A 12818-nucleotide genomic window follows, 5' to 3' on the forward strand; every position below is an offset into this window, starting at 1 on the left:
AAATTAAAAAAAAAAAAAAGGTCACACATCTGTCCTCTTCTGCTGGCCACATGACACTCTCAATAGTAATGTCTTATCAATTTAATCCCTCTTTTAAGGACTTGTCTATCTGACAGTAAGGAGATGCCCCTAGGAAATAGGGGGAATGCTTTTCTTTGCATCAATAACATTAAGTATAGCAAAGATCTATAGTGTTCATTGCCATTGAAAGAAATGAATGGGCTGTCAGATGGGATCCTCTATGTTACTACATCTGCACATGTAAGATTAGATGAGGAAACTGATATTAGATTAACTTTGGTGTCATTTCATCTGTTTAAAATGATAATTAGTTGCTATGAATGACCAGGTCAACAAATTCCCTACACACATTATAAACTGGTTTTAAATGCAATAATTTAACTGAATTGATGATAATGTGATCCTGAAAAAGACTCAGTCTTTCTTCAAGGAAATAAGAAAATTATTTGAACACAAATAGTATATTGTATTAGTTACCTGGCTTGCTGCTATGATGGAATACCAGGTCACAGCAATTCTAGGAAAGGAGGGTTCCTACTGGCTCATGGTTGGCTCATGGTTGGCTAACAAGACAGTGGAGTCATGATGGCTAAAGGACGTTTGAAAAAAATCACTTGAGTCTTAAGAATTCTCTTTGTTATCACACATGTTTATAGCTAGTGTTTCAACACTCAGGAAATCCTTGTGTCTGTCTATAACTTAAACCTCCACAGGGAACACTGTCCATAAGTTATGCTGGATGACATAAGCCTTTCATAGCAGAGAAAGCCACTGTGGGAGCATCATTTAAAATCTGATATCAGCCATGATCAATCTCATTTAAAATCTGTACCTGATCCATCAGCAATGATCATTTTGCTTTCCTGAACCACACTTTTTCTGTTTAGGGAATTCTCAATGGCGATATTAAAGTTGAAGCCTAAGAGAAATCTATTAGCATGAATTCATTGGAATACTTTTCCTGACATATTTTATGCCCTAAGATAGGTTCCTATGTTATTTTAGGGGTAAAACAATAATTTTTTTTCTCATAGTGTAAAAAACATGAAATGGGGAGTCAGAGGTTAAAGATTTTAGTGTGAATAGGGATGGGGGTGGCATTGGGGTAGGTTAAGGGAAACTAAGAATTTATGGCAATGCTGGTATAAAGCCACTGTTTTATAAGCTAATTTAAAATACATAATTTCAGAAAGTAAAGTGTTCTGAGACTAAAATACCTCTCTGTGTGAGAACTTTCTTTTTAGTTACATAGTCTTCTCTTAACTGACTGGAAAGGCATAAAGAAACTAAGTTAAAATAATGGATAAGATTTTTTTTTCTTGTTTGATATATAAATATGGGCTTGGTAGATATAGGATTATAGGAAAGGCAGAGAGTAGGAAAAGTGAGTCGCCTCCTCTGTAGTTTTCAGAAAACATACCATTGCTTGGGTGAAGTTCATTTAGAACAAGTCCTAAGCTAATGTATAAGGTTTCTCTTCTACACAAATGTGTATGGTGTCTGTGTCATAATACATCATCAAGAGCTTGGAGCTGTTTCTGAAAGGTCTGTGGGTAACACACAGATCCAGGGAGCTAAGCTCGGTGTATCCACAGTGCTGAGTCTATTCCTGGAGGCTTGAGGGGAGATTCTAAGTCCTTGCCATTTCAGCTTCCATGACTGCTGGCTTTCCTCCACAGTCTAGGCGAACAGTGGTTGCTCTGCTTCTCGCTAATCTTTTGAACTTTTAAGAGTGCCCCTGGCTTCATTTTTCTATTTTGAGTCTGTTTTATCAGCAACCTTAACTCCTATTTTGTGTGTAAACAACACATTTAATATTCTGAGAAGTAGGATCAAGAGTTCTCTGGGTCCTGCCCACCAGGACTGGATAGTAACAAATTAGTTATTTATCAGTCAACAAATAATTATTGTTATTGCTGCATTCTGAGCATTGGGTCTAATGCCTGAACTGAACAGCAGAGTGTAGGACCTGTATTCCTAAGGTTTGGGGTATAATTATTTAAAAAAAAAAAAGAGGAGAGGAGAGGGGGCTGGAGAGGTGGCTCAGTGGTTGAAGCACACACCTCCCTTATGGTCTTTGAGGGTGTCCACAAACAGACTGGCACACATGCAAAGGAATAAAAATAAAATAACTCTTAAAAAAAAAGAGGAAAGGGGAGAGATAAATGTCAACTTTTTAAAATTGACAGTCTGTAGAAGAAAGATGCCTTTGAAAGACATAAAGCCAGAAGATAAAACTCAAGTGTGTTCCTTTCTGGCTGGACATTTCTGGTTTTGAATGGGAAAGTCTAAAATAATAGTAAAATAATTGATCCATCAATCATGCACTTAAAGACATGAGAAGTCAGAGGAAGCAGATAATAAGATACCAAATGAGGACTGGTACAGATTCTGCCTAATGAGTGTTCCCATTCATAGTCTTCTTAAAGCATTGTCTTTGAAGACTTCATTGTTAAAAAAACAAAACAGGAAAGAGAGATCTTAAATAATGAGTTGGGTAAATGGCAGGCTTCTTGACAGTTGCTGGGAGAGATCAGAATATATTTAATTCAGAATACTAACCACTTATCTAGGAATGGGTTAGAATTGGTTTTAAATGAAATCTACTAAATGAAATAGTATATTTAGAAGGGCACCAAGCACTTAATTATTCAGTTCGCTTTCCCTGGCTTGTGCCTTAATTGGTCTTAAGCCACTCAACTCTCTTTGCTGGCTAATCAGCCATCCTTGGGCAGACACTAAATAGCTTACTCATTAGAGGCACTGACAGGAGGCAAAGCCCAACACTGCCTTAGAAACAAATGAACAATTTACTGTTAATTTGGGGAGGTTTTACTGTCAAATCTTCAATTCAGAAACCTGTACAAACCTAATGTAGTTATTATTTTGTAAGTAAGCAATGAAGGTGGTCATGATTACAGAGATGAATATGAGATTCTCATATGCTTCTCTGCCCCAACCTCATGTGATAACCAGAGCACACACATACTCTGATGCTACTTGTATACATATTGGCACTAGAATTTGTGACAGTATTATAGCAACTAAAATTTATATGTGATAATATTACAATTTATTGATAATAAGCACTGTAGCATTCTTCTGGCAAAGAGAAACAATGGTATTGCTCCAAGACACAAAAATATAGGCCAAGGAACTTCTGTGCATTCCTTGAGATACTCGTTTGTTTTGTTTTGTTTTCTGAGCCTGGTGTTACAAGCCTCAAATTCCAGCCAACAAGAAAGCTGAGACAGAGTGGAAGAGTGGTAGTAGTAATTTATGATGGTTAGTGTTGTATAGCAGAATCTAGAATGGCCTCGGATAGGGGCCCCTGGGCATGCCTATGGGGGATTATCTGAGTATTAATGGAGATGGGAAGGCATGTCAACTATGGCAGCACCATTCCTTGGTTGGGATCCTAGACTGTGTAAGCGTGCATCACTCTCTGCTTCCTGACTGTGGATGTGATTTGAGCAGCTGTTTCAAACTACTGCCACCTCGACTGACTTCCCATTCATGATGGACTGTTTCCTGGAATTGTCAGCTGAAGTAAATCAATTAACTTTAAGTTGCATAAATTCAAGGGCAGCCTGAGCTCCAGAGTAAGTTCAAAGTTAATCTGGGCAACTTCGTGGGATGTTGTCTCAAACTGAAAAGGTAAAATAAGGTTGGGGATACTGTTTAATGCCATAGTCCTTGCTTAGTATGAGTGAGGCTCTCCTGTCAATTCCATTAGTGTAGGGCTATCCCAGGGGGTGAAAATTCTCGAGAGTTTGTATAAGGCCTGAGTTGGTTGAGCAAGCCCTGGTCAATTTTATTCTGAGTTGGTGAAATGGAGAAACTAAATGTGTATATGTGGTGAGATCTGTTAGAGGACTTGGAAATGGCCATTGTCACCTGTAACTAAAAGTGTAGATGACAGAAGGATATGGGCATGAGGCACAGGATTCTGCTTTTTCTTTCCTCTGTGATCCCTTCTAGATAAACCCGTTTCTATCTAACACAATACCCAGTTTGCAATTGTATTACCCTTGTCTTCTTTTTTTTTTTCCTATTTTAAATCAGCTACCAATTATGTGTTTACCATTGCTAAGTTTAGTATGATCCACCGAGGGCTAAAAATGTCTGGGCCAAGTCAATTGCTAAGCCTTCAAGAACTGAAGACACCAATGACCATGAAGTTATCTGGTTGCTTATTGGAATTAAACAGCACAATTCTACTTCTTTTCTACAAACCTATTATGTGTTGAATACATAGAAATAATCTTGAAAGCACTGTCAATACTACATATGAGAATTCTTGTGAAAATTAGTGCTTAAGTGCTTTCCAAGTGAACACAAAGCCATGGGTTCTAGTCCCAGCTCTGCAGACAATGGTAATCTTAGCATTCAGAAGCAAGAACAGCAGCATCAGGACCTCTACATCAACTATTGGCTCTGTAATCAGTTCCAGACCAGCAGCCAGCCTGAGAGATGTGAGAATTCATCTCAAAATAAGAGAATAAAAGATTTAAGGGGTGGAGAGATGGCTCAGTGGTTAAGAGTACTGGGTGCTCCTGCAGAAAACCCAGGCTCAATTTCTATCACTTACATATCAGCCACAATCATCTGTAATTCCAATTCTAGGGGATCTAATACCCTCTTCTGATTTCCACAGTCACTGCATGCACAGATAATGATACAAATTTTGAAAACAGTTAAAGAAAAAAATGAAAGATCATAAAACAACCCCTCTTAAGTATTACTAAAACCCACTTACTATCTAAAATTAAAACAAATACCCAATTGGGTTGAATGATTTACAATGTCTGTTTTACATATGAGTTTTATTTTCATTTGTGAATGGACTTTGTGTGTGTGCAGGCATGCATGCGTGTGTGCATGTATGTGTGTGTATGTGCACACACATGTGTATGCATGTACGTGTGTGTATGTGTACATATGTGTAGATGTGTGACATGATGCTTTGAATAGCAGTCAAAACCAGCTCCGAAGTTGGTCGCAACATCCATTGTGTGGGTCCTAGTGATTGAGCTCAGGTCATCGGGCTTGGTGGTAAGCATCTTTACCCACTGAGCCATCTCGCCAGCCCCCATATGAGGTTTTCACCCACAATACAATGCAGCATCTGAGCATATCAATATGGTTGTATTTTTGCCAACCATGTAGCCTAGTACTTCTTGGCTAGAGTTACGTTTCTGGACTTTGAATGAAGTACGAAGGGAACATCGATGCTGTTGGTCTCCAGAACTTCCTACTCACAAGCATTCCTATGTTGATTGTTCACTATTCAGATTTTAAACTGTATGTTTTGACATACTTAAATATGCTGTTGATATTTGCTTTGTTTTGAGGGGAGTGTGAAATTTAAACAAATACTTATTTAACTTCGTTGGATTGTATTTAGTGTGTGTGTGAGTGTGTGTGTGTGTGTGCGTGTGTGTGTGTGTGTGTGTGTGTGTGTGTGTGTGTGTGAAAACTCCTGATGATCAAATCCATAGGCTTGTCAGTAAATGCCTTTGCCCACCTAACCATCTCACCAGCCCAATATTTCCTTTTAATGAAAGAAAACCACTCTTAGAAATTTTCTTTGACACTCTCATGAAGTGTTCATATACATTCATGATTGACATATTGTTATTTATTTCAAGAAAAAAATGAAACAATGGACTTACTATGCCAACACATCAAGAAGATAAAGGATAAACAAGTTTTATGCCACAGAAAATAGGATTTCTCTGGTGCTTAGCTGGTCTAAATTGCTGCTGTGGATAAAACCTGTTAAAATTGAAAGCATTCTATAAGACAGCAAGCTCTTTCGGCTCTCCTGGATCTCCCGGAGTTCAGGTGGGATTGGGAGCAATTATCTAAGAATAAGAAAATCTTAATAACAGGACCAGATTATTCCATTCTCTCCGGAAAGAGAGCTTTGCTGACATAAATATGTGCTCACAAGCAGAAGCCTTGCCTGAGAGCAGAACATGATTTATTTTCTTACAATGCAGTCTGTTGGTTGTGCTCATCAATATGTGTCCTTACATGAGGAAGCTTTTCCACACGGTGGGTCAACATCACTCCAGGGCCTCTTTCAAAGTGATCCTTTCGAGTTCATGTCCTACAGGGCCCTGAAGTATCTGGGAACTTATCTTCGCTTTTGCCAGCTCATTGAAAATGAAAAGCTTTGGGGCTGTCCAACATAGCTGTGCAATTCATTACAAGACATAGACATATCTGGGGTGAGGCAGGCAAGCAACTAATGAGCATTTATTTTGTCCAGGAAACATCAAGATCGATACACAGGACATGCAACATTTATGGAACACTGTGTTATCTTTGCTGTTTAGGGGAAGGACTGGATTTTGCAGGATCTCCTTCTGCTAATAGTACTAATGCGGTGCTATGCTCAAACAGCTGGCCCTGTACAATACAAGAGGCTGGCCTCACCTTCCTATGTTAGTGGTAACAATAATGTTTGATCTGTTTTTAGCTTCCTTTGCCAGGTCTCCTAAGGCTCTATCATTTGATTTTGTCATTTATCTATCCATCTACCTAGATTTATACCTATCAGCTATCTGCCTGTCTATTATATATCTATCAATCATCTACCAGGCAGATATCCACATCTATCTATCTATCTATCTATCTATCTATCTATCTATCTATCTATCTATCTATCTATCTATCTATTCACACAATAACCAAAGTACAAATGGTGTTGGCTACATAAATGAGATCAACGTTAGATGGTATCCTTTCAAACGTCCTTAGCAGCAATGGTTCTGAATTTAAAACGCATAACCATGCCAAGGCTTGGTATTCAAGTAGTTATTTTTCTTGATGCTTTCTAGAAATGGCACCACAGGGCTCATGATTGCCTGGACACAGCAATTAGACACACAGATGATCCTATAAGGGTAATCATCATTGCCAAGGGTGATAGAGTGAAAATGCCGTGTGTATGCTCAGCAGTGTGTGTGCATGTCTCCAAATTACCCTCAGAAGAAGAAGGGGGTGATGTGACCTGGCCCAGACTGCTCTGTGCTCACACAAAGTGAGACAGGATGATGGGTGATGTAACATCTGATGGTACCCACTGACCTGTTAGGACACAGTGAGTTTGGACTGCTGTGCATGGCTAAAGCTTCATCATGCACAGATTTAAATAGCACTGCATTGGAAGCATCCCTGTGCACAAAGCCACAGACTTCTGACTCCAAACACATTGAACTGTGCTAAAGCAGGAGAGCAGAGTCATCAATTTCTTTTGAACTGCACATCTATTCTTAGTTCTCTGAGAACTCTGTACAGTGAGTTTTGATCGCACTCACCCCTATTTTTATTTCAAGTAGGGCCGATCAGTTAATGTCATTTTAAAAAATTATTAGTGTGCCCACCAGAAGGACAGGCTTTCTCAAATATTCTACTGAGAAGAGTTAGAAAACTGATGAATTAGAGAAAGAACAAAGGAAACAGGCTAAACAGATGCTCAGTGGTTACAAACCCTGTTCTTCCAGAGGATGTAAGTGCAGACCCTCACACTTATGTTGGCCCACAGATCCCTGTAACTCCCACTCTAAAGGATCCAACAACTTTCCTGACTCTTCCATCACACACACACACACACACACATGCACACACACGCCTATGTAGATTAGCAAGTACACATATATAAATCAAAATAATCTTTTGTAAAAAAAACAAAAACAAAACAAAAAACAAAACAAAACAAAAAAACCCCAAAACATTCTAAGTACCTTCTTCCCTGAGTTATAAGTCCTGGGGTACACTATGTGAAGGTCTATGAATAGTCATTTGCTAATTCTGTACTATCAGAGGGCCATCACCAGTCTCCTATTTTGTAAATATTTGTTCCTTCCTCACTTGCCTAAGGCAGTCCAGGATTGCATCTGATTGGCTTTAATTAGTTCTGGCAGTCAATATCTGGGAAGAAAGTGGAAGGCAGAACTTCTGGGACGAGACAGGGACTCTGGGAAGAGTCAGGGACTCTGGGACAAGGCAGGGACTCTGGAAGATGGACCAGAGATGCAGCCAACAGACACAGAAGTAAAAGGAGCAGAGGGGTAGACCTGGCCCTGTGGTGGGACACAGTGCCATGATTAGTCTGGTAGAGTAGCTGAGAGGTAGCTCAAGCTGAAACACCTAAGGTTTAAAATACTAATAAGTGACTGTGTCATTGGTTATATTGCTGGTGGCTCTGAGATTGTCCAGCTATATATATATAAGAGCTCCTAGTAACCCTGAACCCTTTGTCTTTGCATGGGAAGAGAAAACTTGATTAAGAGATGAGTTTCTGGGTTACCAGGCTCAGGTGCAAAGAGTTTACCATGAAAGCATGAGGACGCAGGTTCAACCCCTCCCCCCAGAGCCCATGTAAGGACAGAGTAGAGTGGCATGAGTGTCTTTGGTCACAATTTGTCAACAATGTGATGGGAGGTGGAAACAGGATGCCTAGAACACACAGCCACAAACAAGAGACCCTGCCTTAAACAAGATGGGAGGCAAGGAAAACTTAACCACAGAGGCTCTCTGCTAATCTCACACGCGCGCCCACACGCGCGCGCGCGCGCGCACACACACACACACACACACACGTACACACATGTACATGCACAACATTCTAAACAATGTGAGTTCTGAAAACAATACTTCAAATGTATCAGCATAAAGCTATAAGCATCAATCCATGTAAACACCATATGTCCAATCTGATCCCAGCTGATACAGCATCTACATTGTATCCTATGGGGACACTTTTCTGTAGTACCATCCGTTCAAAAACGCATTTCTTACAAGATTCTCTTGTATTTCACATCAGATTTACATGTTGAAGATTTAATATCTTCAGTTAGCACTTGAAGCTTTTTATTAAACTCGATTTGACTTCCAGAAATGTACATAAATAAAGGCAAATTTGAGACCTCCCGGTGACCAGTAGAGCATACTTCCTTCTCTTGTACAGAGAGGAGGCCTCTGAAGCATAAAGTTCCATCTCTGAGTGTTTCAAATCCGAGCCAAGCTGTTGGTTTTCTTGCTCCCATGAGATAACAAGGGGCTGAAAACTCATGAGCAAACTTGCTATGCACCATGCCTCCATTGGGTGTAGCTATGATATTAAAAAGGCGCTTATCCCTGCCTGTGTACACACCAATGGTGCTGGGACATTTAGGGTTATGTAGGAACTTTCTTTGTCTTTAGCATTAAATTGTTCTAATTGCCTGTACATTTGGGGAAAACCAAAAAAAATATTTCCAGGTCCAGATGGATTTTAGCATGCCTTTGTATTCTCAAAGGGAGATACCTATAACGTTAAAATCTGTGCTCAAATTTTAATTAATGATTGTTTCTCCATTGTTTAACCTTTTAACATAATCATGTGATTCACACCTAGTTCAATGCCTTTGACATATGCAGACATCTGTTGTGTAAACTGGGATTAAGGTTAGGAAAATGGAAAGGCTGGGAAGATGGCTCAGTTGGTAAAGAGCTTGCCAGGCAAATACAAACTCCTGAGGTCAAACACCCAATATGCGTGTCAAAGCTAGGCATGGCAGTGTGTGTCTGCAATCCTAGCTCTGGAAAGGGGGATACAGGCAGATAACTGGAGACATTAGCCAGCCAGTCTCACCAAACTACAGCAGGGGACTCTGTTTCAAAGAAAAAAAAACATAACACAACCCCCAGCACACATGCACACATGTACACACACATACATTTATACACAGAGACACACATGAACACACACACACACACACACACACACACCTTCTCTATTCAATGACAGTTCTGGGCAGAATGTCTTAAGATGTCTATTTATACTAAAAGGCAAAAAAAGCCCACAGTATTTCTCCTAAAATGCAAAGACAGCTTCCATGCTGAGAAGAAAACTGTTACTGCCTTTCTTAACAACACCATATGTCTCCAAGTGGATTGTGACGTAGTCAGCTCCCAGGGGATGTTCTGCATGGAAGCTAACCAAGTCAAGGCATAGGCTTTGCCACACACACACACACACACACACACACACACACACACACACACACACACACACTGATTAACCAATGGTCTGCATTTGCATCTTCTGCAACATCCAAGATCATCCAAGCATCCTCAGGAAGGGCCCTCCTGTTTTTCCTCCTTCTCCCCAAACTACCAAATCAGGACAAAAGCCACATCTAGTCTACCAAAATATCTCTTTTGTTCATATTTTCTCCTCTATGTAATTTCACTCTGTTTTACAGAATTTAGAAGCCAAATTTCCAAACCCTCTGAAAGATTCCAATGACAGGTTAGCTACAGTAGTAACTGTTGAAACCCAGAATATTAGTTAATTAGTATACATATTTGTGCATATATATAACATATACATACTTATTTCCACTGAGACAGTCCATTGTCAAAGACCAATAAATTAACCAAGAGTCATTAGGAAGTTCCTCATACACTATAATTTTTCTCAGTACAGCACATCATTCAATCCTAATTTTTATGTATTAATATGCAATACTATTTTTGGACAAAATGTTTCAAGTAGCCAAAGCTGTTCCTAAAGCCTCTATGCAGCTGAAGATGATCTCAAATTCCTGATGCCCCTGCCACCACTCCCCAAGGGCTGGGATGACAGGCATGAACAACCGTGCCTAGGTCTCATGATTGTCCAATATCAAACACCTTTCTTTCTTGCACCCTACCAGATTAAGCTGAGTTAAGGTGTTCATAACTCTGATAGACATGATATATTTTATTTTTTATGTTAAATGTAACTCTTAATAGCACATAGAGGTATCTTTTTACAGTGCATATAAAATTTTTAATATGTCTTTCTCGGGACAATAGTAAATGCCTGGGGATAGTATAGACTGGAGCTTTTAATAATTTCTCAAAGTGTCACTTATATTATTGTAAAATATGATTTTTTTGCACTCAGGTTTCATGGCTGTCAAATTGCCATAAAGTTTCTAAGCGCTTACTTATCTTTGCACATTATTCTTACAAGTGGAAAGTGCTGTTTGGGGTCCAGCATGAGCTTTCCGGCTCTTCTATGAATATTACTGCGTAACCACTTAATAAATGGCAGCTGAAGGATTCACCGCTCACGTTGAGAGTCACAAGCATCCCTCATCTCAAGTACGCCTGCACTTCCAATCCACTTCATGGAATCAGCAGCAGAGATTCACACGCCAGCCAAGGAAGAATCACCAAGAACGTCTGGGAGTGAGTCATTAAATTGTATTTAAACACACATACACATTTATCGGCTGGAGAGTTGGCATGGTGTGTGAAGTGCTTGCTATACAAGCATGAAGGCTGATGCTAAAGTCCCCAATATCCGTGTAAACACTAGACATGGTTATGCCCTAGGGGGTAGAGACAGGTGCATCCCTGAAGCTCACTGGCCAGCAGTAGAACCGAAACGGTGAACTTGAGGTTCAGTGTGAAACAGTGCCTCAAGAGATACAGATGAGATGGACAAGGGATGTACCCAGTGGTCTCCTTCAGCCTTATCGTGTGTGTGAACACGTGCACTCACACTTGTGCACACACTGTACACTCTACACAACACACAGATTTGAAAAAAGAAACAAGCACACGCTTGCAACAGCCTCCCCTCCTGTCCATCACCCAACAGCATGTAAATGATTCAACAATAACCATAAGCTTAAGTGCTTTTTAGTTATTTCTAATGGAATTTCTTACCTGGGATGCCTGGTGGTGTTTTCAGATATTTTCCATTAAAATGTTGAATTACCACTTCACATTTTTCCGTAGACTCCATTCTAGGGGGGAGGGGAGAAAAGTATGGGGAGGTGAACGTGAGATTTTAGACTTTTGTCGAGTTGTTCTTTTAAAAATTAACCAAGAAAGAGATGGACAAGCTTGCTTTGCCGTAAGCGCATGGACTATCATCTGTTGTCATAGCTACTGTGAGGGACTGATGCAACACTGTGAGGTCCATGTGGATATCATGGAGATAGTCTGAGACATTTTCTTCCTTCTACACAGGCCTCTTGGCAGTTGAGAGCATTCCATAGAAGTTCACCAAATGACTGAATGACTGAAGGAATGATATGACCCTGAGAGACGAGGGCATGGAGTCTAGAGGAGGGAAACTTTGCCTCTCCAGTAAGTGGTGGGTGGAGCTGGGATGTGGACCAACACCCAGCTGTGGTTAAGGCCTGGGCTGTAACAACTCAGCTGCATGTGAGGGCGATGAACTTTATTTGAATACCTTGCTGCCTATGGCAGGGACCAGCGGAACAGGTATCAGCACCGTGGCGCTTTTATTGAAAAGTCACTGTGTGAAAGATACCTAGAGGCAGTTATTTGGGGCTACCACATGTAGCAAGAAGCTAAAAGCATGCAAACTAACTTATACTTGCTTCATTTTGGAATTTTGGCTATTCTCCTATTTTTTAGTTTTAATACTAGGTGCCCATATTTATACAATGAGTTATTTTGTGTGTAAAATGTCAGCATCTCATGTCTAAGCTACAGAGAGATCACTTTCAGCACCTCCCAGCATCACATTGACCTTGGAATGGTTGCCATGGCTCAGGCAAATTGCCAAGAATTTTCAAAAACAAAACAAAACAAAACAAAACAAAACAAAACAAAAAACTAACTGTATATGGTCTTGTTGTTTCTACAATTGTGTGTGTGTGTGTGTGTGTGTGTGTGTGTGTGTATGTGTGTACACTTGTATCTGTGTGGAGACCAAAGGAAAACCTTGGCTGACACGCAGCTTGTTTCTTGAGGCAGGATCTCTCACTGGCCTGAAG

General features: G+C 40.1%; 1 protein-coding gene across 8 annotated transcripts in view; it reads right to left on the reverse strand.

Moving 5' to 3' along the window:
• The window catches only part of Rbms3 (RNA binding motif single stranded interacting protein 3), a 682938-nt gene that overhangs the window by 206138 nt on the left and 463982 nt on the right, over nucleotides 1–12818 (reverse strand). For all 8 annotated transcript variants that reach the window (XM_029542747.1, XM_021206005.2, XM_021206004.2 and 5 more), the window contains one exon: nucleotides 11737–11816. In XM_029542747.1, coding sequence (XP_029398607.1) covers nucleotides 11737–11816 — 80 coding nt within the window. The remainder of the gene's footprint in view (nucleotides 1–11736; nucleotides 11817–12818) is intronic.

This window comes from Mus pahari, chromosome 10 (genome assembly GCF_900095145.1).
Source record: "Mus pahari chromosome 10, PAHARI_EIJ_v1.1, whole genome shotgun sequence".
Lineage (NCBI taxonomy): Eukaryota > Metazoa > Chordata > Mammalia > Rodentia > Muridae > Mus > Mus pahari.